Source organism: Anser anser, assembly GCF_964211835.1.
Source record: "Anser anser genome assembly, chromosome: Z".
NCBI lineage: Eukaryota > Metazoa > Chordata > Aves > Anseriformes > Anatidae > Anser > Anser anser.
In genome coordinates this window covers 14,712,738-14,739,082 of record NC_139723.1, presented here as the reverse complement: position 1 = coordinate 14,739,082, position 26,345 = coordinate 14,712,738, and the positions used below count along the sequence as shown (strand labels likewise).

General features: G+C 38.8%; 1 protein-coding gene across 21 annotated transcripts in view; it reads left to right on the top strand.

The window, feature by feature from the left end:
• LINGO2 (leucine rich repeat and Ig domain containing 2) overlaps window positions 1–26,345 on the top strand; it is a 538,477-nt gene that overhangs the window by 365,170 nt on the left and 146,962 nt on the right. For 6 of the 21 annotated variants that reach the window (XM_083818680.1, XM_083818679.1, XM_083818676.1 and 3 more), the window contains one exon: window positions 5,669–5,826. The exons of 5 other annotated variants lie outside the window; for them this stretch is intronic. In XM_083818680.1, coding sequence (XP_083674806.1) covers window positions 5,785–5,826 — 42 coding nt within the window. In that variant the 5' untranslated portion in view covers window positions 5,669–5,784. Of the gene's footprint in view, window positions 1–5,652; window positions 5,827–6,684; window positions 6,849–22,488; window positions 22,545–26,345 lie in introns of all 21 variants that reach the window. 10 more of the 21 variants (XM_083818685.1, XM_083818682.1, XM_083818684.1 and 7 more) reach the window with 7 other exon arrangements.

Below are 26,345 nucleotides of genomic sequence, written 5' to 3'. Positions count from 1 at the left end.
TTCATCACCTTTCTGGCCCTGTGCTGGACTCACACTGGTACGTCCGTTCTCTCTCGTACTGGGTAGGCTAGAGCTGTTCCCAGGATTCCAAATGTGTCTCACCAGGGCTGAGCAGAGGTTACCTTCCACCTGCTGGTAACACCCACCCTAATGCAGCCAAGGAGGCCTTGGTTTTCTTTACTTCAAGGGTACATTGCTGGCTTAAGGCCAGCTTGTCCCCCAGATCCCCCAGATCCTTCTCTGCAGATCAGCTTCCAGCCCATCAGCTCACACCATGTACTGGTGCTGGGAGTTTTTTCCTACCCAGGTGCAGGCCTTTGTATTTCCTCTTGTCGAACTTTGTGAGATTGCTGCAGACATAATTTTCCAGCCTGCTGAGGCTCCTCTGAATGGCTGATATATTAACCACTCCTTCTTGTTTTGGATCATCTTCAAATCACTTAGGGTGCATTCTGGGCCATTGCCCAGATCATTCATGAATGGGTTAAACAATATTGACCCTAATATTGTATCCACCTGTGGCTAAACTACTAGTAACTTGCCTCCTCCTGGACTTTGGGCCACTGAGCACAACCCTTTGAGGCTAGCAGTTTAGACGATTTTCAGTCTATCAATGTGCACTTATCTAATGTGTTCTTCATCAGTTTGTAAGTGAGGATGTTATGAGAGATAGTCATGAAAACCTTACTGAGGTTGAGGCAAACAACCTCCAGCACTTTTCTTTTATCCACCGAGCTCATCATTTCATTGTAGAATGCTTTCAGATTGTTAAGCCAGTTCCCTTTCATAAATCTATGATTATCACTTCCAGTCACCTTCTTGTCCTTGGATTTGGAAAGGACTTCAAGAGCTATTCATTGATTTGCCTGTAGTTCTCCAGGTAGTCCTTCTTACGCATCTTGATGACAGGGGTGACCTTTACCTTCTCACAGTCCTCAAGAGCCTCTCCCAGTAGCCATGGCTGCTCTAAGATTGTTGAGTGTGGCCTAGCAATTGCATGGGCCAGCTCCCTCAATGCTCCTGGGGGCATCCTATGGATCCCCCATGGATCCTCATCCACTGCATGAATAGAATCATAGAATATCCCGTTGGAAGATACCCACAAGAATCATCAAGTCCAAATCTTGGCTCCACACAGGACCACCCAAAAATCAAACCATATGTCTGAGAGCACTGCCCAAATGCTTCTTGAACTCCGGCAGGCTTGGTGCCATGACCACTGCCTTCGGGAGCCTGTTCCAGTGCCTGACCACCCTCTTGGTGCAGAACCTTTTCCTAATATACAGCCTGAACCTCCCCTAATGCAACTTCATGCTCTTCCCTTAGGTCCTATCAGTAATCACCAGAGAGAAGAGGTCAGTGCCTCCTCCTCCACTCCCCCTCAGGCAGAAGTTGTAGGCCACTACCCACTCAGCCACCTCTTCTCAAGACTGAACAAAACAAGTGACCTCAGTCGCTCTACATATGTCTGCCCCTCTAGCCCATTCACTGTCTTTGTTGCTTTGCATTGGACACTAATACTTTTATATCCTTACTTGTATATGCCTAATTTGTTTAAGTGTTCCCAAATGTGATCCTTCTCCACCAGTGGTAAGTCTTCCTTTCTGCAGACATTCCCTTTGGTCTCAGAGACTCAGGATTCCTGAAGGCTTATCTGTCCTATAACAAATGAGGTGAAGAAGGCACTGAGTCAGCCTTTTCCATGGCTTCGTCACGAGAGCCTCTGCCACCTTTAGAGACAGGTACAGACTTTCCCCAGTCTTCAATTTGCTGCTGATCTACGTTAAGAAGCCTTTTTCGTTGCCTTTCACATCCCTTTGGGCTTCACATCCCCCCCAAACTCTGTTCTTGCACACTTAGACAGTCTCCCTGCTTCTACCTCTTGTACCCTTCCTTTTTATATTTGTTTTTAGTGAGGTGTACATCTACGGAGGCCATCTGCCACCATTGTTTAATTTCTGCATACAGCAATGGACCACCCTTGAGACTGGGTTCTCAAAAATTAATCAGCTTTTTCCAAAAAGTGAGGAAAAGATAGTTAGCGGAAACAAATCAGTCTGCTACAAGAACTCTTCCAAAGATGACAGGTAAAGTAATTCCTAAATAATCTAACTGATTTGATTTTACTGTTCCCTGTAATATAAATTTCATTTATAAGCTTTGTCCAAAGCTTTGGTATGGATGCTGAGACAAAAATTCCAGGCCAGCAATAGTTATGAGCAGTGTTGAGCCTTTCCTTTTCTGCAAAACTACACGTCCTTGACTAGTCGTTATATCACTTTACTTTCAGCATCTAGGGTTCCAGCACAAATTTTGTGCCCTGGGATTGGCCAATAGCTATCTTAGAAATCCCAGGAACTATACATAATTTTCTTGTCATGCCCCCACTTTATGCTGAATCTTAATGTGAAGGATTTTATATAAATCTTGTTTAATTCGTGTCACTTTGTTTCTCATTTTTGCTCATTATTCTTCCACAACACCTGAGATTTCTCTACAGGCCTCTCCTTCTTTATTCTTGCTGTTTTGGTAATATTTTGCTGTCACACAATTCTCATGGTGTATCTTCCCCTTTGAGGCAGGATTGACAGGGAAGGATATCAAACATACCTTTCTTTCACGTCATTTTTTCATCTTTGGATCTGATTTATTTATAGAGGAATACATAAACTCATATTTGTTGCCACATATTTAACTTTGCATACTTAAATTCTGTTGACGCATTTGCTGCAGTGATCGCCTTGTACACAGTCTGCTCCATATTCCTTGTCTCTTTCTCTGGGTGCTCATAGACTGTTTTTAAAGCACTGTCCCACGTTTCACCCTCCTCCTCTATCTTTACTCAGCTTTTGCTGTACTTTCACACTCAGGTAGGATGAAAGGAGATTTTGGAGCATCATGAAGGAGGAATCTTGTTCTGTGGTATCCTGAACTAACAAGTGATCTTCTTTTGTCAGCACAGACAACGTGTTATTTAGCAGGACACATTTGCAGGACACTTGCCTGACATTCATATTTAGAGACATCATGCCATCATTCATGTTTAGGGACAAGTATACTTCCTTGATACTGTTCCTTTTCCCTTTTTTTTTTTTTTTGCTCCAAGTTCAGGCAAAAGCTCCCTACTTAATAAGCAAATCTACCTCAACTTCAGCACAGTTTCTTTTATTCTTTCTCAGAAATGCCGCCTGCCAATGTCATTAATAACTTCTAGTTTCTGGAGTTCTTGACCTTTGTCCAGCCAGTTTATCTCTTCATCCTATTACCTTCCATCCTTCTCAATTGTATTAAAGATCAAAGGTGTCTCAGTTTGGTCATACAAATCCTGATGTATCCAAATCTTCAAGTCACTTTTCCAAGTCTTAGCCAATTTCTCTCTTTACAATGTAAAACTAAAATTACCTTGCAAATCTGGAGGAATATCTGGAGGATCTAACTTTGGCTATACACAGCCTGACATAGTCTGAAAATTTTAAGACAACAATTGAAGAAGACTGCTTTCCATTGCCTTACTGGAAGGTACTGATGAAAGCTTTACTTTTTGTTTAGGCTTCTTTATGTGTCTGTGTTACTACATTTCTAGAAAAAGCTTTCTTGCTTAAAGATTTGACTATGGGAATGGCTGCTAGAGAAAAAGCACCCTTGCCTGTTTTAGTTTATAGTTTGATATCAGATTTATTCTGAGGTATATTAGTGTGTCCTTTCCTCTGTCACCTTAAATTTCAGTTTTGTATCTGATCGTGGTACATACATCATTGACCGTACATCAATCAGTGGCTGATCAGCATGCACTGAATTGGATGGAAAAGTTCTGTTAAGATATTGTTGTGGTTTAACACGGCCAGCAACGAAGCACCATGCAGCCATTCACTCACCCTCCCCCCTGCAGTGGGCTAGGGGAGAGAATCGGGAAAAAATAAAAAAATAAAAGCTTGTGGGTTGAGATAAAGACAGTTTATTAGGACAGAGAAGGAAGAAAATAATAATGATAATAGTAATAGTAATAATAATAATAACATGCACAAAACAAGTGATGCACAATGCAATAGCTCACCACCCACTGACCAATGCCCACCCCATCCTTGAGCAGTGGTCCCCGCCCAACCCCAGCCAGCCACCCCATATAAATTGCTCAGCATGATGCAATATGGTATGGAATACCCTTTGGCCAGTCTGGGTCAGCTGTCTTGGTTCTGTCCCCTCCCAGCTCCTGCTGCACCCCCAGCCGCCTTGCTGGCAGGGTGGCGTGAGAAGCTGAAAAGCTTTGACTTAGTGTAAGCACTGCTCTGCAACAACTAAAACATCAGCATCATTCTCATCCTAAATCCCAAACAGAGCACCATACCAGCTACTAGGTGCAAAATTAACTATCCTAGATGGAACCAGGACAGATATTCAACTGATTTTCAAAGTGTGTTCCACTAACATTTTCACAGTGCCTGTATTCATCTGAACAGGTGTATGAAGAAAGATCAGAACTGATCATGTAGTTGGGTTCATTCCGACTTAAGTCAAGAAGATGTGTTAAATTGATAAATATAAATTTTGTATATTTGGAAACTGTTTGTCAAGTAGATGCATCATGCCTCGCATGCACTGAGCTCTCATTTTAGAATTAGACTAAAAAGTGGTCTTATCCCTTTGTAGAAATATGTTCTGTTTGTGTACCTTTTAGAAAACATGCTAATGACTGGTAGAGGTTGAATAACAGTTTCTCTTTTTGCTCACTGTTTTTAGCTCAGTTGTTGCAGTCTAACAAGTTTGATTTGCTAAGAAGTCATACTCTTTATTAATCCAGTAGTGAAATATTCTGCAAAGTTAAATGAGAAGTCTGTTGGACTATTACTCTCTTAATTTGTGTAGAATATTTTATTTCCATCAGGCATTCACTTGTAGGCACTAGCACTCACCTCTGTGCATAGACGTTTTCATGCTCTCTGTTATAAAATCTTTTGCAACATTTGAGAGGGGGACAATCCTGTGTTAGGAAATTTTCTCAGGGAACCTTCAGAACTGTACAGAACCAGAGTGCTGGACAGAACTGTAAATTTCCCTGGCTCCATTAAAGACATGTTAAAATATGCCAGCTGAGTACTTCATTGGTCTGCACGTCTTTTCTTAGTAAAAAGAGCACTTGTCTGGTGTCGATTTGCATTGCATCTGCTTGCAGGTTGCGTTTTCTATTAGAGACCCTGTAAGAAATTGTACCCAGCAAAGCTCTCATGAAACTACTAAATATAATATTACCAAATCCTTTCTGTGACCTTCCTCAGATAAAATTGTCTTTGGTTCAGTTTATGATCTTCCTTTTGAAATTCACATGAGAAGGGACTTAGAGGTCTATGTGTAGAAGCTGGAGTTTTCTTTTGTTTTTTTTTGTTGGTTTGTTGGTTTGTTGGTTTTGTTTTTAAGATAGATACTGTTTATTAATCCCAACAGTTTTAATGGGTCAATAAGTACAACAGAGCTGCATATACTTAGCAAAAACTGTTTCTTTGGAATATGAGCTTTGCAGTCTCTGGTCTTGATGTTTACCAAGTGATATAATGATATGGGCTTGTACATGCTCCTTTATAATGTATTAATTGATCATGTGCACACGGTACCTTGTTCTAGGACATGGTTGCCTATTTTTCAATTAAAATGAAAGAGTATCTCTGTCTTCCAGGTTCGTTTCAAGCATTTTGAGTGTGATGTCATGAGAGATGCTGTTGTCCATAACAGGTTGGGATTATCATGATCAAGTGCTCTATTTTGACCTCACCCAGTGGCTAAAAGCTTTGTATGTTAGAGAGTAAGGACTGGACTTTTAAAAGCAGTAAACAGGTAAGGCTATTTAAACCTGTTTGTTTATTGACAAATAAATTGACAAATTGACAAGCTTCCAGGTTTATTTCAAGTGCAGCTGTTTATAGAGTCTTATATCAAGTTCCTTCTAACAGGATTTCCTCTTTATTACAATCTCAGAGTAGTAGCTGTGGCTTGGAACAAAAATTTGCTACTCTGTAAGTGCAGTATGACAAAGATGAGGTTAAAATAAAATTTTAGTCATGTATCTCAAACAAAACAGAAACACAAACAACATTGGACTGAATTGTGTTAAAGCAGATTGCTCATTTTGCCTTACTTATTATTTGAGAGTATATTTGTACGGTCCTACCTAACTGCCAAAAATATCTGTATTCCATAAGCACAAGTGCAAAGAACCTGCAACTTCAATTCTAAGCAGCTATTTATTTTGTGCAGTAAGTTGTTATCTTTACTGAAAACATGTTTTTAGCAAAAGGAGACTGACTCATTTCCCTAAAAATGTGTTAACAGGAAGAATCTCTGCTATACCAAGTGGCATAGCACCAACATGAAAACAAAGGAAGAAACATAATTAATTAGGCTAGCAGCAAAATTTAATGGCTACTGTGGATGTTCTTATATTAAAAGACTTCTAACTGTGTGAAGTATGGTCCTAATTGCATGTTTATTTCAAGGTTATTTTAGCTTGGTGCTTTGTTTTATTATTTGATACTGAGAATTATATTTCATTTTCAGAGAAGATTCCTGTTTTGGACATTAAATAATCTATCTCATTCCTTAGAGTAATCTGTAGAAACCAATTTGTTTAACATAAAGCAATTTGATATGGACACTTTCAAACTACTAAAAATACATCTTTCTTGTCTGGTTTAGACTGCTGTTTCACAAAAGGTGAAAGAGAGTGAATACTTCTGTTTTATCTTTTTTTTCTGTATGTAGTTTTTTGGTTTTTTTTTTTTAAGCAAAGCTCTTAGACACTGTACAGCAATACAGCATTTTGGCAAAGAACTGGACTGCTCAACAGACTCCTTTTGCTGGTATGTAGTCCTCATACTCATGGCTGATTAAGGGGGATCATATTCACATTTTCCTTTTGAGTTCGTAAAGAATAAGGAGAGTTTATTAATGTATTCAAAACTGTCTTGGGGTGCATCTAGGGCAGCAGAATGTACTGATGCACAAAGTCCAAGCTTAAGTCAATATGAAAACCATACCAATACGCAGTTTGTGTCAGGAAGCATTAGAGCAATGTTGAGATGGCACTGTACCACGTGAACTTGACTATACAACTTCAGACATGACCTCACTGGTAGAAGTCAGCTTTAAATAAGGGCAGAAAAGTTATCTTTACATTTTTTTTCCCAGATTTCTGTTGACCCTCATTTGTAGCAGTGTTTATCTGCAGTATTGTAGCAGTATTGTCTGTACTGCTATCTGCCAAACCAAGCTCTTCCTCTCAAACTCTGCATGATGGCACTATGCACTTGTTATTCTATGAAGGCCCAGTGATTTTTTAGGGGCAGGAGGAAGAACAGGGACAACCCTAGTCACCCAATGAATAACTCAGATATTTTATGAGACTGTTCCCAGTGTGTGGAGGCTTGCATTAACTCCCCAAAAAGTAAAGACAAGGCACTGTTTCTTAGACATTTACTGGTTTGTGGGGACTTCTTGCATGCAAAAGTTGTTTTCTATAGTTAAACTTTGGTTTAATAGCAGTACTTCTGTCTGCGAGGCAATGTCTTTGTCACGAAGTTTCAATGGCTGTTTTTCAGCTCCTATTGTATGGTTATAAAAATGACAACAGCAAGCCTAGACCAGAATATCATATTCTGCTTTCAAAAAAACGGTGTATGTCTTTTAAGTTTTCTGAATAATAGAAATTTCAACAGAATACTACTGTGCATGGAAATCCAGAATATTTCACTGGGTATTAAATGAAAATGAAAAATGTTCCTAAAGGTGATAAGTTTATATCATGAAAGCTTTGCATTTCTTATTTACAACTAAGCCAAGTGTGATATGCAAACTAGCTAACTACACCCTGCTTTCTGTAAACACCTGAGGACAAATGCACATTTTAGATCTGGAGGCTTTAAGCAGCTGATAACAGCACTATGGCATTCCTTCAGTGTTATTGTTGGTGTGCAATAGACTGATAACTCCAAGTCAATCTGAGGCTGTTTACTGTAGTACACTTACAATGTGAAGTTAGAAAAGAGCATGTCTGGGAGTGCAGGGAAGAGTTGATCAAGTTTCTCTTTGACTTATTCCTCCTACCACTTCTTCCTTCTTTTGAAATTAAAATATATTTAATGACTCAATTATGTAACTTATGATTTCTACATTTTGAGACTGGTGCCTTGTTGCAAGACAGGGTCCCTAAACTATTTAAATATGTGAAAAAGTAAACTTTATTTATGTCTAAAGTGTTCTGTAGTCTACAGTACTGGAAAAAAAGGTATATAAAAGCTTGAACCTCAAGAATCAGAAGACGAATAAAATTAAAAAAAAAAATCAGTAGCAATTTAATTAGTTTTAATTCTCACAATATTAAGGTAGGCTTACGAAAGGTAGGCTCACTGTAAAATATAGGGGAATCTCTAGATTTTTTAATCCTTAGTTATATAATGCTGACGATTGTTTCCCACAGTAAAACATACTTCTATAAATTCTTTTCCTTTTCCATTTAAGGCCAGCTAATTCATTTTACTAAATTCTCATTGGATTCAGCTAGGGAATATCCAGTTAAATAGTTAAATCTGAGCAAGGGTCTTCAATAGACCACTGAGAAAAAGGAAGTGTTGCTTTCCTGTGTAATCATCGTGTGAAAGGGACTCTCACTCTACTGATTCTATTAGTATACTGGGTCTCTGGGACATAGAGGATCCTATCTTCCTTTTTTCTTTCTTCTCTTTCACTGGTCTTCCCTATTTCAGTCATTTAACAGAATGGTCTGTTTCTGGTATCTTATCACATGTACAAATGGATAGTGTCATCCCTGCCAGCTGGGAATAGATGAGTATACTGGCATGGAAGAGTCTGAAAAGGGCCAGGAGGTGAAGTAACAGGAAAAGAAAATACCCTATTATCTTCTGTTAAGTCATTAAGTGAAAACAGAAAAATGGAAGTGTAAGGTAGGATTCCACAATCTGAAATCACAATCAAAATATTGACGATTTAAGAAGACTGTCCACATCTCCCCACTGTTGAATGTGGACCAGAAAGTCAGGAGTACCTCTGGGCATGGCCCGTGCAGACTGTCTTGTCCCACCAGTTGCCCCTGCCTGTTGTGCAGTTTGGGCCACTCCAGGTGTCACGTAGACAGATTCACTGGTGCTGCTCTGTCCCAGCCTGCCTCAGATCTGGAGAGATAGTCCTTCCCTTTCCTGTTCCGCTGGGGGACACACCAAACTGAAGGGTAGACAGATGTAAACTTCATACAGCATCATCTGTTAATGCACAAAGAGATGAATAAGGTGGTGCTTGCCTTAACCAGAACCAGTTTTACCCATAATATAAGGCTTTGCATTACAGACTGTTATCCCCTTTGAACCGTACTGCCCTGAGATTACTTAAATACATCTTTTCACAATGGGCCATATCAGCCCAGAATGGGTCAATATCCAGTGCTTATGACTCTTAAAACTCACCCCCATACGCATTTGTTGAAATGAAATCTCATAATCCTGTTCCTCAAATTTATGTTTCAATTAAAAGCGAAGTAGCTTCCTCCAAACTTTATTTCTCTTACGTGGCTTTTATATCTCAGGTTTTATCCTTCTATTCTTCATTTTATCACCTTATCAATCATTAAATTTCAACTCTCCAGCAAGTTCAGCAGGCCAGCAAAGGAAGCCAAATGCACATATCACCACTACGCTCACTAATAAAAATAAATGAGCTCTTAGGGAAAGTTACCAAAATTGTTTCATTACACACAACCTTACAAAAAAAAATGAGACAAAGCCATGACAGCTCTGGAGAAAGGTTTAGGGATATCCTGAGCATGTCAACACAAGAATCCTTTTGCTGATGAGAGGAGATAAATCCCATAACACTGCAATTTCTTTAGTAAAGTCATCCCTTTGGCAAAACAATATGCAGCTGAAGGAAGATATCCAAACTTGATTGGATTAACAATCAGTGGTCTGAATCTAAGTATCCTTTAAATATTTTTCAAGTGTTCTTGAAAATCTGTAAACCTCTCTGAATACTCATTCACTTCACAGAAATAGATACCTGAAAATAATAAAAAACTAGATGCCCATGTAAAAAATGTGCCAGACTACTTGGGTAATTCCTTCTAGTGCTCAACCTTTTGCCATGCAATTTGTGTAAATGCATATATATTTATACAAAAGTCTCTTCCTATTTCTTTTTTTTTTTCCTCAAAATATCCTGTTTGAATCAGATTTCCATCCCACTATAGGCACCTTTAAAAAGAGTCCACTCTTTTTCAAGGACATTTGTGTACATGACAGAGGTTCAGGTGGTAATCTGATTGTCTGGGGATTTTATCAAAATCAAATGGCACTTTGAACTTTCTGTCTTTACAATTTCATGGTTTTACAGTTCAGGTTTTATGAGTTTGCTTTTCTCCTCTTACTGGCTGACCTGCAGTGACATTGTAAAGAAATGCATACTTGCGCACTTCTCAGAACACAAGAGCTTCATCCCATGATGAGACAGGAATGAACAACTAGGAGACTTTTCTTACTATGATGCACTTTGATGGTGCTTCTCTAGCTAGGGACAGATCTTTACAGATTGGAAAAGAGAATATATTTAGCAGTCAGTGTACATTGAGATAAACTTCAGCTTCATACAAAATTCCTAAACTAGATGTGCACAATACTTCATACTCTGTCAAATAAATAATATGTATTTTAAGTAGTCTCTTCAAAAACATTTGAAATGATACATTTTAGCAGCTTTAAGTGAGCTGTCCAAGTCAGTCAAATAATATTTGTCCTTTCTTCCTCCCCCAAAAAAGGCAGGAAGAAGAGGAAGGAAGAACTTCTAATATGTAGTCAAACAATAAAATATCCTTTAAAATGTTCTTTTCAAGCTCTATAGTTTGACAAGTGAAATATCACATATCTTGTAGAAAGTTCTGTATTCTGGAGATTTTGTTATTGAAAATAACTTTCTCCACCCGCAAAAAGGAGAAAGAATATTAATAAAAATTCTACTGCAATGTACATTCTCTGCTTGAAACCTACAAATTCAGAGAAAGGCGTACATGTAGTCCTCAATCTAGCCTTACTAAGAATTGCAGTTGAGAAGCTCTGTAGTTGCTACTGGCTATCCTTGCCCCATTGTTTTTCTTTTTGTTGGGAGATAGGGTGGTTAGAAGTCTAGCCAAATCACAGTCTTAACAGTGAAATGGAACTCTTCATAGGAAATGCGTACAGCCTTCATTGAAAATGCACAAATGAAGACCATTGAGGGGAATAAAAAAACACATCATCTTGAATCCTCCTTGCAGCGAGCAACCTCTGTGAGTGTAGTATTGAACGCACAGGCCTGATCTGAAATCTATACAAGTGATGAGCATCCACTGAGTCTTCCTGTGAATGCAAAGCATGCAAAATTAGTAAGAGAAGCTTCATGTATTAACTCTCCAAGTCTTAATGCTGCTGCTATATCTAAGGGTTTAGGCATTCTTTGAGTTAATTTATTATTAACCAGATGGCATATTGTATTGTCCTGGATCATGAGTAGCTTGGAATCATATTTGTCTTTTCTGTGTCAGCTTGCAATACACAAGAAAAGGGAGAGTTTAGGGTTTAGTTACAGGTTATAAATAAGTTACAGAATTCTGAAGAATCTTGAATAGGGAATTTGAAACTAAATTTTGGCATTTTAAGTTTTAGATAATTTGAGGGAGCATTTCTTCCCACAGGGCCCATTTACTTTGATATCTTGTCGTATATGTGATGAACATTATTAGGCAACCTTCTTAATTGTGAACATTAAGATCAAATCTATCACACATTATGTAACACCTGTGTCAAAAAAACAACATTTTATTCAACTGTTTATGTTTCAGTCCTTCAAATAAGGTTCCAGTGATGCTTTACAGATATTTCAGGATGGGATCTGACTGTGTTGGTATCCTTGACATCTATATTACTTCATGTGTAGCTGCAATGAAATTGGAAGGACTACTTAGGAGTAGATTGCCATAAGATAATGCTAGTCCTCATGTCAAATAGCCTTTCATCATGAACAGCTATATATTTTTAGTATCAATAGAGTATGGTATGTTCCTGTCTCTAATGAGGTGTGTTCAATACACAAAAGGAAGACAAAATATTTTTTGGATGCTCTACTCTATTGCTGTGGAACTAACTTCACATTAAGGCATAATTGCATGTGTAGTTTAAATGATACATATATATATAGTTCATATATTTATATGACCATCCTTGTGCATAATTCCAGTATGCGCAAAAAATGCATTCAACTGCATGCATGACAGTAAATTCTGCCCACAAACTTTGTGAAGCTACATTTAGTTAGGCATTTAAAGGAGCTATGATATGAACTTTGGACTTTCTCTGTCATCTCTTTGTGTTACAACTCTATCACGGTAATAACCACATTTGCAGTTAGAAGACAAAGTAATGATTCATCATAACTGATTCTGTGAAATTAGAACACTGATACTACTATTATTTTCCTATTGTAGTCTCCTTCTAGCAAAGCAGATGAGTGTGTTGGATTTCTCTTTGCATTTTGGGATTTTTTCTGCTTTCTTATTCTGTGAATTCTACTGCTGCTCCGTACGGTGGGGATAAATGCTTTTGGAGCTTCCTACAAGGGATACGTGCTGCTCACTCAGACATCACCAAGTATCAATTTTTACTATGTTTAAAGATGTCAGACAATAGTTAAATTCAGCCTACAATGTTGTGGTGAGTTAACCTTGGCTGGCAGCCGGGTGCCCACCCACCCTCTCCCTCACTTACCCTACTTAGCAGGACAGGGGGAGAAAGTAAGATGGAAAAGCTTGTGGATTTCAATAATGACAGGGAGATAAATCACAGTCATGGGCAAAGCATGCCTTGGGATTGTCTTGGGGAAGATTAATTTATTGCCAATTGGAAATAGAGTAGTATAGTAAGAAAGAAAACTAAAAATACCTTCCTCCATATCCTGCATCTTCCCAAGCTCAACTTTACTCCTTTGTTCCCAATTCTTCTACTTCTTTATGACTCTCTGAGCAGTGCAGGTGGATTGGGAATGGGGTTAGGGTCAGTTCATAACACTTTGTCTTGTCAGTCCTTTCTCCACGTGCTCTTTCCCTGCTTCAGTGGGGGGTCCTTCCCAACTGATCCAAGATAGAATCATAGAATCATTAAGGTTGGAAAAGACCTCCAAGATCATCCAGTCCAGCTGTCCCCCTACCACCAATATCACCCACTAAACCATGTTCATAAGCACCATGTCCAACCTTTCCTTGAACACCCCCAGGGATGGTGACTCCACCACCTCCCTGGGCAAACCATTTCAATGCCTGACTGCTATTTCTGAGAAGAAATGTCTCCTAATTTCCAACCTGAATTTCACATGATATTTCTAAATGTTTCTAAATTAATTGCAATTTTTCCTCAGGTCAGATTCGGAAGTGTGTAACCCTCTTCAATCTAACTGATCACATGACCTTTACTTTCCCAAGATATACTTTTACAGATTGTTCTGAACTTATGAAATTAGTCTGGCTTTTATAGGAAAACAGGAAGAGGCAAGAAGTGCTTTGAGAGGAATTAAGACGAGAAATGTTGAGCACTAAAAGCCAGGGGGGTTTGGTCTTTCGTTGTTGTTTTGTATAGACAGACATTTCAAGATAATATTTTCCGTGCTCTCTATTGTTTTGTGTTCATTATGTGAAATATCACAGGATCTGAAGTAAAAACAAACAAACAAAAGAAATATAAGCATAAGTCAAGTTTTCAGTTACATTTCATCTGTTTGCAAAAACATCCTTCTATTACAGTGTTCACTAGTACCAAGACGATATTAAAAAGCTTCCAAGTAACTATTAAATTCAAATCTTCTATTTAATAGCATGCAAAAAAATCCAAAAATTAAATCATTCAATTAACTCTGACTTACCTAATACAAATACACCATAATACTGCCCTAAAAATATATATATATATATTTATTTTATTCCGCTTTGAAAAGTGCATCAATCTGCTATGATATTGTAATTCTAATAGCTGCAGTTCTACAAGAACCACTCCCACACGGCTCCGTACCACGGGGTCCACCCCCCAGGAGCAAACTGCTCCAGCACGGGTCCCCCACGGGCGGCAGCTCCCCCCAGACCCCCTGCTCCTGCGTGGGCTCCTCTCCACGGGCTGCAGCTCCGGCCCGGGGCCTGCTCCTGCGGGGGCTCTCCATGGGCCGCAGCCTCCTCCAGGCCACATCCACCTGCTCCACCGGGGGCTCCTCCACGGGCTGCAGCGTGGAGATCTGCTCCGTGTGGGACCCATGGGCTGCAGGGGGACAGCCTGACCCACCAGGGGCCTCTCCACAGGCCGCAGGGGAACTGCTGCTGTGTGCCTGGAGCACCTCCTGCCCTCCTGCTGCACTGCCCCTGGGGGCTGCAGGGCTGTTTCTTGCCTTTTTTTTTTTTTTTTTGACTCCTCTTCCTCACAGCTGCTGCACAGCGTTTTTTAGCCTTTCTTACATGTGTTTTCATAAGACATCACAAGCTTGCTGAGGGTCTTAGCTTTGGCCAGCAGCAGGTCCCTGTGTCTAACATGAGACCATCTCCTGGTCCCTTCTTGCAGAGGCCATCCCTGCAACCCCCTGCTGGTACCATAACCTTGCCATGTAAACATAATACAAGTGTTTACTGCGTTGTAAAGTAAGAGAGACACACAGTTATCCTTAAATGTTAAGATCTTTATAAAGAAAGAAGAAAACAGTACAGGTGACAACATTTTTAAAGGATTATGAATAGTGGAGTGTAAGGAATTTCATTTCTGGAGGGTAGGTAGGCTACAAGGACCTTGATTTACATGTAGATTACACTGCTAGAACTATTCAAGTTTAAGTAAAAAACATGATTAAAATTGTTGCCAATTTAACAATACTTTCAAAGTCAGAGGTGAGCAATTGCACTGATGCATTTGCATGCATTTAATATGCCTACAAACAGCCATTGTGCATACACAAATCAGGTATTTATTCATGCATGTGACCTAGTAGAAAACTGGCTGGCTATTTGCTTATGCAAATACCTTGTTTTTACATCACTCAACTGGGAATTTGCACAAAAATTGTCCATGTGTAAATTTTTAAGCTAATTGTGTACACCTAACTAAGTTTATGACTGAAAAATCAGAAGAGAAGCTATTTTCCTCATGGTGCCTCAGATTAGGCTGTGTGAACATCAGTAATGCTGTTTCATAGGAATTTGCCTGAAAATTATTTAATGGTGTTTCTTGTGAGTTCTCATCTGTTAAGTTTTATTTAGGCTAACTATGCAGATTCATATGTTGTTCATTCAAAACAGAATATCATATGCAAGCCTTCATCAGTCTTAAACACTGTTAGAATTTGGTGAAATAGAAAGGGAATCATTCAAATGTTTATAGGTCATGAATGTTTTGCATAGCCCAATCTCTGAAAATAGTGTTCTGTGAAATCCCAAAACTAGTAGTTGGAAGATATATTTTTGATGTCGGAACTGGAGAGGTTCAGTAAATTTACTACCAATATTCATCTAAATCAGTAAGCCAAGCCATAACATATGACCTGTTGTTACTGTACATATAATTTTTTGTCACAATAACAAATATGCTGTATATACCCATGTTTTGTTGGTTAGGTTGTTTATGCCTTACCTTGTGAACATTCTGCATGTATTGTGATTGGCTGGGTCAAGATTTTCAATCCTGCCAAAGTCTATGGAGAAGAAGCCTAGTCTATCATGACTTAACAAATCTTATCAGAATGTTTTTGTTTGTTTGTTGTTTTGTTTGTTTGTTGTTTGTTTCTTCATTTCAGTTTACCAGGTGTGTATGGCACACAAAAACAGATTGTATGGAGTCATTTCTTTCAATTAGAAGGACTATTTAATCAAATAAAAAGCTTTGCCCTAAGACCACGAGAAGGATGACAAGGCTAGCAGAGAATTAGTGCTTGTGCTGCGATCTCTAGTGGGTAGCCTACTGATGCAGTCTTTTGAATTATGATTTTCTCGAATTCATGAGATCAATTCATAACTTGTTCCAATCAACGGGAAACATTCTGTAATAGATTTGTATCTCAGAAATACATTTGTTTTTTTGAGACATGTTCTGTAATTAATCAGCAGCCAGTTGTATAAATTACTCTGACTTGCAAAGAACTAATCACAGTATAAGTATTTTGCAGTACTTATTCATATCGAGCTTACACAATTGTTCAGCATCTTCAAAGCCATGCGAGAAATGGCCACATTAATTCTTTCGACAGTGTTTTGATTTAATGTTCATTTATATGCAACCTTTGCAGATCATAATTCACAAAAAGATACTAACTGCCACAATCTTAGCATTGGAGTGATTCCCCAGTAGAAGCGAACTGGCTTTAGTGGGGATGGAGTTAAGTGTTCTTCACAGCAGCTTGTATGGTACTGTTTTGTTTTTCTGACCAAACCAGTGTTGATAACACACTGATGTTTTGGCTGTTGCAGAGCAGTGCTTACACAGAGCCAAGGCCTTTTCAGCTCCTCGTGCTGCCCCACCAGCAAGGAGGCTGGGGGTGCACCAGAAGCTGGGAGGGGACACAGCCGGGACAGATGGCCCAAATGGACCAAAGGGATGTCCCATACCATGTGGTGTCATGCTCAGCGACAAAAGCTAGAGGAGGGAAGGAGGAAGGGGGGACATTTGGAATTAAAGTATTTGTCTTCCCAAGTAACCATTACATATGATTTTCACACGTAAAATTGAAAGCCACACAGTGACTTTTCTGGAAATGGCTAAACATCTGCCTGCTGATGGAAAGTAGTGAAGGAATTCTTTATTTTGCTTTGCTTGCATGCAGTCTTTGCTCTACCTGTTAAATTGCCTATATTTCAACCCACAACTTTTCTCACTTTTACCTTGCTGATTTTCTTCCCCTTCTCTCTGTGGGGGGAGTGAGCAAGGGAAGTTGCCTGCTGAGGTTAAACCACAGCAAGAGTCACGGAATCACACAGAATCACAGAATGGCTGAGGTCGGAAGGGACCTCTGGAAGTGTCATGGTTTAACCTAGCAGGCAGCTCAGCACCATATGGCCATTCGCTCTCTCACCCCCACACAGTGGGATGGGGGAGAAAAATGGGGGGGGAGGGGGAACGGGGAAGGGGGGAGAAGTACAAACGGTGGATTGAGGGAAAGACAGTTTAATAAGACAGAAAACAAATGAATAATAGTAATAATAGTAAATAATAATAAGGATAAAACAATATACAAAACAAGTGATGCACAACGCAATTACTCACCACCCGCTGATCGATGCCCAGCCCAGCTCTGAGCAGCAGCCAACACCACCACAAGCACCCACCCCATTTTTATTGTTCCACATGGTGCCACATGGTATGGGACATCCATTTGGGTGATCCATTTGGGTCAGCTGTCCTGGCTGTGTCCCCTCCCAGGTCCTTGTGCACCCCCAGCCTCCTCGCTGGCAGAGCAGTGTGAGAAGCTGAGTGTAAACACTTGGCTTATTGCAGGCACTGCTCTGCAACAACTAAAACATCAGTGTGTTATCAGAATTAATCTCATCCTAAATCCAAAATGCAGCACCGTGCCAGCTATTAGGAAGAAAATTAGCTCCATTCCAGCTGAAAACAGGATAGGAAGTCACCTGGCCCAGCTGCCTGCTCAAGCAGGGACACCCAGATCAGGTTGCCCAGGATCACTTCCAGCTGGCTTTTGAAGATCTCCAAAGAGGGAGACTGCACAGCCTCCATGGGCAACCTGTACCAGTGCTCAGTCACCCACACAGTAACAGAATCACAGAACGGCTGAGAAAGATGATACTGGAAGAAGGAAAATGATATTTCTAACCTGTAACGTCATATATCTTACTAATCAGTGGGAATATCATGTTGTGAGTCATACACCGATACTTTTTTTCCTTTTAACCTATATAAATATTTTTCTCAGACATATTTCTTTTTGTGCCCTTCTTTAATGAAGATTTGATTGAAGAAATTGATTTCTCTAAGTCATAATAATTTTTTCCTCCATGAAATGTCACATTATTTCCATCCATTTTGTAGAAATAACAGAAAAAAAAATGAAAATAGATTTACTAAATTTGTTTTACACATGGATTTTTTATACAGCACCCTTGTTTTTGAATAACCTTCAGAGCTTGCCAATTTAGAAGATTCACATAATCTAGGGGTAAATGAAATCTTAACAGGAAAATGAAAGGATCTTTTTTCCTTGCAATTCATATGATTTTATGCATAATGCCAGATGACCTACATTTTGAAAGAGTAAGATAACTTGTTTTAAACTGTACATAATAATACACTTAGAAGCTTTCAGGTATCTTAGTAATATAGTGTAATGAGGTCAATTCCTCAAATGAAAACAAGTTGTAGAAATACCCACTCTAAGAGGACATAATGAGGGAAAAGAGGATTTCCTTAGTTAAAAAAATTCAAAAGAAGGCGGCACAGCCTGGATTCCAAGTCCACTGGAATCGTACAGATTTCTTTACTAGTTAGTTGTTTGGTCCTAAGCACATAAGAATATATTTTTTGCATATAAAGATATGTGCAATATTGTCTAAAAGTACTCATATTTTCTCTCATCAGGCCTGAGATGTTTCTAATTCTATGCTATCTTTTAACCAGGCTCTTAGATATCATGTGTAGGTCTTGGTGATTTTTGGCCTTGTGATATTATTAGAATGACACTTTAAAATGGTAACTTAAATGCTTGTTCATTGCTTTTTGATGTGTGTGTGTTGCACTAGTACTGTTAATCTGTTTGAATCTGTGAACTAAGCAGCTGGATTTCCAATTTCCAATATCTCTCTTTTATCATCAGTGATTAATGATCACAGATATCAAACGTCTGTTCAGTTAGCACATAAATTGTAAGAAGAATCACAGAAGAGGGATCCTGGCCTTGATACTCTTAAAATACTATGAGTTGTGGAAGTAGGAAGCACAGCAAAAATAAATAATTAAATAAAAATAAAGGAAGAACTTTACATAAAGCACAAATGTGATTTAAGCTAACTTACTATACTTTGTAACTGGAATGGACTAAGAAGATCCACATGCTCATTATTACAGCTCAGCTGATGAGTGCTAGCAGTTTAAGTTGAACTAAACAAAAAGCCTTGTAATTGCAAGATTGTACCCCAGGGAAAAAAAAAAAAAAAGTTCCAACTCATAAGTAATTCAGCAAAGAATGGCTTGTGAAGAACAGTTCAGAAAGGATAGAAACAATTCCATTTCTACAGTGGGACCACTGATAAAGGAATACATTGTTTTTTAACTCCAAAAATATAAGGCCAGAGAAAGACACTTATCATCTTAAGAAAAGGCAGTTAGATTAAGTAGGTTCCAGCTTGATGCTGCTCATCTGAGAATTAAGATGTTTTCCTCTAGGTTTCTTTCATCTTCCTAGTAAAGAGGCAATGGCAGTTTGTTTACCTCAGGTTATTTCGAGATTTGTGCTTGAAATACTTCAGTGTAGTCCATTTGAAAACAGTTGTGAATTTTTGCTGCCATATACCTTTTCTTAGAAGTTGAAGCTGTACTGCAGTGTCTAAGATAAGCAGTAGCATAGCCCATGCACTATAATAGGAGGCCAAAAAAAAAGGGTTATGATGGGGAGCTGAATCCTTGGGTTTTTATTTAAGTCCAGCACAGAGTCATGCTGCCCCACAAATATTAATTCCCTTCTTTCTCGATCACCACTACCTCAGAAGATGTGTGTTTTAACCACATAACATGTAGGATCACTCTAACTACTCCCCTTCCCCGTTCCCTTCCCTTCCCTGTTCCCTTCCCTTCCCTTCCCCGTTCCCTTCCCTTCCCTGTTCCCTTCCCTTCCCTTCCCTTCCCTTCCCTTCCCTTCCCTTCCCTTCCCTTCCCTTCCCTTCCCTTCCCTTCCCTTCCCTTCCCTTCCCTTCCCTTTTCTTTTAATATCATGACACTTTCAAATGCTTATTAAACTATGTGTTTACCACTATGCATATTTTACATAACCAGTGCAAACTGACCTTTCTGCTCTGAAATAAACAATGGAGAACAGGAGTTTTGTGCACCTTTTTTTTTTTCTCCATATGTGAAGCCTTTTATTTGATTCGAGAGCTGCTTAAGTAACATCAGATCTGGGTGTGCTGGGGCTAGCATTTAGACAGTCACAGGTACCGTAAGTGATGGTCAGGAATTTAATTTGTTCTTAATTCCAGATTTAATCTCAAAACCTTCCTGATTTCCATTGTGATGCAAGAACAGTACCAAACTGCATGGATGCTTATGCACAGTTCCGTTTCTGTAGTACCACAAGTTCCTTTTCTTATTACCACTGTAGGAAATCAGCAAATTGTACAGATAAGTGTCTCTGTGATGCAGAACTGCCCTCTTTTATTCAACTTTAAATCTCTTTTAGAGCCGTGACCCCACGCTCTGCTTCAGCGCCTTGCTCTGCCATGCAGTACCTGTGTGACCTTAGGCTCACCAAACCTCATGCCCCGTCTGTCAAAAACTGGCAATAATGCTTCTTGCTGTCCACATCTGTCCCATTTGTTTTGATGGCAAGTGATTTGGAGAGGGGGCTGTCTGGTACTGTGTCTGCACAGCACTTAGCACAATAGGACCTCGCTGCTTGAAATCTTGCATGTGTCTGAAATGCAAGCAATAGAGTAATATGTAATATGTTTTACCCGAACTCTCCTAGAGGACTCGCCTTTTTAATGTTGTTTTAAGTGGTGGCAGTGAAGGCGCTGTGTTTTGTAGGAGAGACAAACTTTCTATATGCAGAGCGAGGGAAAAGAGAAGCGTTTTTCTCTGTCCAGCATGAGCCTCACCTCTGACTGGGAGGATTGACTTTTGTGGGTTGAAGGGCAGTTTATTTTCAAGGCTCATTCAGCCTTGGCCTCTCAGCCATGGCTGCAATCAAGGATGTCAATCAGCATTAGCTGTAATTGTTTTATGATAGAGAACTGGAATGAGGCCACAAATTCATTTCCTATAGGCCACAAAGCAGCCGTCTAATTGTCACAATTTTCAGTCATTGCTGACCTCAGGCAATTTCATGCAGTTATCTAGAGGTAAAAAGCTCCATATGTCATTACCTGGCAATAAAGCCATCTATGCCTTCAAATTCTCATTTCTAAAGAGATCTTTGGCCTTCCTGTGCTTCCTCATGTGCTTAAGGCAGCTGTTTAATACAACAACAGAGAAGTATGACCAGGGAGGCCCAGATGCAGTCAGCCCAGCTGCCACCTGCCCCTTTGCAGAGCTTTTTCTGCTGTGTGGCCTGAGGACACAGAGTGGCTTTAGGCCACCTGCATCGCACACAAAGAGGGAGGTAATATTTATGAAAGCCTTTCAGCAGGTAGCTGCAGGTTTTTTAATGCTGTCTTGGAGACTGATATTCAGAAGTGTAGAGAACATTAGCAGGCATCTTTCTGTTAACTTGACGTTAGCCTGAGTGTAACTTGACAGTAGCTTGATGCTGTATTTAGGAGCATTGACTCTGCTGGGAGTGAGGGGAAGGCCACTGATTTTCTATGGCTTTTGTTTTTTTCACAGTGAAATGTTCGTAAAATGGTTGGTTTTGCAGACAGGTTTCTGTTACGCTTTAAAAGATGTTTGAAAAATCACGGAAAAATTCACCCTTAGAGACACTTCTGAATACAACCCATGATACTGCTGTCATCTTTCCAGTTCCTCTGTTGTATTTATATAATGCAACTATCAAGGTTTTCTAAACGTAATTTCATTGTTTTCAAAAGCAAGATTCTGGTATCTCTGGTTACATTTGCCAGTATTTTATTGCAAAATGAAACCTAATAAAATTAAAAAGAATGTCTTGAGAAGGAAAATACTTTGCTGTATAGTAAAACTAAGCAGGATTTGAGCTTCAAATTCTTTTGGAAAAAAAAAGGATCGCATTGTATTTTCATTTTTGTGTAACAGAAAAAAAAATAAAACTTTAAAAAGCCTCAGAGCATTTGAGGCTGATTTTATGTGTATATATATATTGCAACTTATCATTATTTTAGGTAGATATGTTGTCTCTCTTAAGGGTAATAGAAATAACAATAGAACAGCATGCAAGAGAGTGGAACATAATAATTTCATCAGTTTTTTTTAATTAAAATAAACATAATATCAAACATAACACTGTATTGTTCTTCTACCAATATTTATTTGCTTTACATAATGTACCAAACAGGTAACAGTAAAAATAATTAACATCAATGTCAGAACAAAACAATCCCCCCCCTCCCAAGAAAACAATTTTAAGTCAAAGTCTGGTTTGTAGCACCTAAAATTACTGAAATGTTCTTTGAAAGAATTAGTCTACATTTGTCTCAGCAAACGTCTGAATAGGAGGGAACAGTCAGGCATGCACAAATCCACTGATTATAGATGCTAGGAAAACACAACTGCAGAAAGTATCCTTTATTTTTTGTTCTGTTTACAGACACTTCCAGAAAGAGAATAGTGACCTTAGATACACCACTGGGCTGACCTACCAAGGTATTTTCAGAATCTTTTGAAGACTTCTTACCACTAGCTTCTAAAATTAAAGTGCAGATTTACTGGATCTATTTTAATGCATTTTATTAGGTCAAAAATATTTTCCTTCAATATATTACCTTGCCTTTTTCTTTTCTGCTCCAGAGAGATGCTGTCTCATTTTATTTCTTATTGTCTTGAATTTCATATTTTCTATGCCTTTAGGCATGATTTACTCCTAAAAAAATGCAGCAGGGTAAAAACGAGAAACTAACCTATGTTAGGCCTTATAAGAATATAAATAGGCATAAGCTTCTTGTCTAATAGCTCTGCTCACTGAAACTGAACTTTCATAGCCAAGCAGATACGCCATAATACAGCATTTAGAATATTAAAAACAGTTATGGTTTGAAAACTAAGTTAAATATCTATTTTAACAATTTTATTGCCTCATCCCAGAATGGATTTTTGATATCTTTTGATGGAATAATAGCAATTCAACTAATTTCTGCTTAATCTTATATAGTGCTGAATGATTTCTGGTTGGCAGTAATGGATCAGGAGTGACAAATAAGATTAAACAGTATTTTTGGTGACTCAGGTCATTCTTTATCTATTGTTTTTCTTTCTTTTACTTCCTCTCTACTTTGGTCTCTGTCAAGTGCATGGAAATTCAAGGCTGGATGTTTTTTTGTTTTTGTTTTGTTTTGTTTTGTTTTAAACTAAAATTTTTAAGAAGTATAATAAGCTTTAAGTGTCACTGTATTTTGAGTGGCTGAAGAATAAGAAGAGGAAAGAGTGAATTCCAATTTTTTGTCCTCTTTAAGAGAATAAAAAGGATTTCAGAAGTCTCTGATACAACAACACACCATAAACACAGATTGGAACATAAATTGTTCATTTTCATCTCTCAAGCTTTATTTCTTGACAGTTATTCTTGCTTGTGACTTAAGCAGTACTTTTGTGAACAAATCTGTGGACTGGAACTGAACTCTGGCTTAGGAAACTCATGCTGGTTTTGATTAAGTATCCGCTGAAGAATATTTTCATTAAGAATCTTAAAATGTGAAAGACTAGGAGAAGTGATAGGTATGTCTACAAGGGCTATCTTTACTATGTCTATAGGAGCTATCTTTGCTGTGTCACTTTTTGTCTCAGGAAGGCACGTGTAGTCATGCAATAAAGGCAGCGTACTTTGCATTGATGGCCTCAGTCATGCTCACATTTTCCATCATCTCTTTTCTGTCCTGTTAGTCTCCCTGTTGCATCATTTATTATTAAAGAGGTTTTGGGGCTGCAAGTGCCCAAATCTTAAAGCCTGAGAATGTTAACTAACATCTCTTATTTCCACTCATAAAGCCAAGTCCTGCCACTCTTAGGTTGAAAGTCTCTTTCCATGACCTCATCATTTATTTACCTCAGCTCAGTAGTCAAACAATATATACTTGTATGCAAAAAAATGTCTGAACCAGACGCCACGTTTCACACTAGGAAGGCCATCAGTTTCCTTGTCCAGTCTGAAAGGAAAGGTGTATGTTGTTTCCTTTAGTTTTGTTTTACCTCTACAACCATTAAAAATAAACAAACAAAAAACTCCTCTCCTCATAGTGTGGTGATGAGTAGACTTCCAGTCTGACAGCATGGACTAAGGTTTGGAAAAAGAGATCCTTCCACTGCTCATTTAAGATAATGGCCCTGATAGTTCATATTCTGCTATTTATGCAGTCCTTTATATCCAGATAAAAGCAGGTATAAAATGCAATCAGTTCAGTCTTGTTCTCTTACATCCGCTTTGTACAGACATAAATCATGCATGAGTTGCTTAGTAGGGAAGAATCAGGTCTGAAATATCTATGTTTTATGAACTTCAGTAGTTTTCTGTGACTCAAAGCTAAGCTGGCAGAAAAAAAAGAAAAATGTTTTTCTGAACACCGGGGAAAAAACATGGTACTTAAGGAAATCCAAACACACAATTTTTGCAATCTGTTGTGTAATGTATCTCATGAGCTTTGTCAAAAGTGATCTGAAACTTTGCCTTCTCATGCTCTCAGTACAGCATTAATACTTTCTGTCCTGGGACAACATTAGTCACCACCTCCCTTGGCTCCACTCCCCATCACCAAACAGAGTTAAGAGCATATGAATTTGCTGCAAAAATCCTTTGCCTTCTTCTCTTTCAAATACGTGACACAGTAAAGGTTATAGTCATTCATTTCCTGGAGGTATGTATGACCACAGTCTGTCCTGCTTCTCACGCACGCAAAAGTTAATTTTGAAGAGCGGGCAAGGAACCAAGGGAAAGGAAAGGGGAGGGCAGAGTCTCAGCCTTCCTTTGGTATCTCTTTCATGGAAGTTGCTGAGCTTCATAGCTCATAAAATATTCATCACATTGTTTGAAGAATAAAACAACATGTATGTGCCTGCTCCCAGCCTTTAGGAAAGAGAGAAATTCCTCCTGGATATGATTTATATTCATTGTGTAAGCTTTCTTGTGGTTGGTAAGTCAGTGAGAATAAAGATGGGGTGGAAAAATGGTTTGAAAAAGATGTTCTGTGTTGTAGCTCACAGCTTTCATCGTGCTGCAGAAATATGATTTATTTTCATACTTCACTAACAAGGCTCTCTGTTGAGATGGATGTTAATCTCCACAGACTGTTCTTCCCCTGGAAAAAGAAATATATTCCTAGAAGATATTTTTTAATGAGCTATAAGAAGCAGCATATTCTTTTCTCTGCCTTATATTAAAATGAAGGCAGCCAGCTTCTTAAGACTCTTACTGTACACGTTAAAGTGAAGAAAAAAAAAAAAAAATCAAAAATAAGGAGTACTTGCAGAAATATTCTTATAGGTTATTGCCTTTTAATTCCAAAATTTTCCTTCTGGCTCCCTTTCCACTCCTTCCATTTCCAGTGCTTTATTTTTGTTTGCTCTTTGAGCTGCGAATGGGGAAGGAAGAAAAAGAAGGTCTCAGAAAGGCCTGGTGACAGAAGCAGTGGCACCTTCCCACCACTTCCTTGCCTGTTGCTCAGTCCTCATCACACGCACACATGTACAAATGGAGCTCTAGTCTTGCTTCATACTTCCCTTAGTAATAGGATCTTGTTCCTTTATTTTTCCATGCTGGCCATTTCTTTTCTGAATTTCTTGAAACTCTCCTGAATTTTCCTGAAACTCTTGAATTTTTAAAACCAGTCACTTTCATGGATGAGGGCTACGATTTTGTAAACTTTGGTTGTGTTGATTATCTGTCATACTATGTGCCTGGTCAGCTTTCTTTATTAAAAGCTCACTGAAGTTAGTGAAAAAAATCAAGGTGGCAGCATAATATTCATCAAACCCTTAATCTTTTTGAAACAACTCCTCTTGTTTTCCTTCCTCCTGGAATAATATACCTAAATTTTCTTGCGCCATTCAGTTAATGTCATCCTTCAAACTTCCCCCCAAAAATCTGTTTTACTCCTGAGACTAACCCTTTGTTTGTTCAAACCTAGATCTTCTGTCCTAGCTAAAACATATTTTCAAATGACAGAAGTTATATGGGTCTTCTAAAGGTCACCGCTACATCACAGACCTATATTTGGTACCATAAAAGTATATGGTTCTTGTGCCACTATCACTCCCTCTAATGAAACATGACATAAGTTGACATACAGCATGGTTAGTACAAGCGACAAGGTTTGGGAACATGTTTTCTGGTGGTATCTGGTTGTTCTAGCAGTTCCTCATGGTCACCACGGCTACCTCAGTACCATTCAGTGAGAATTTCAAGGTGGCAAGATGATCCCAATGTATGTGAGTAGAGGAAGTATAAAATTATTCTGT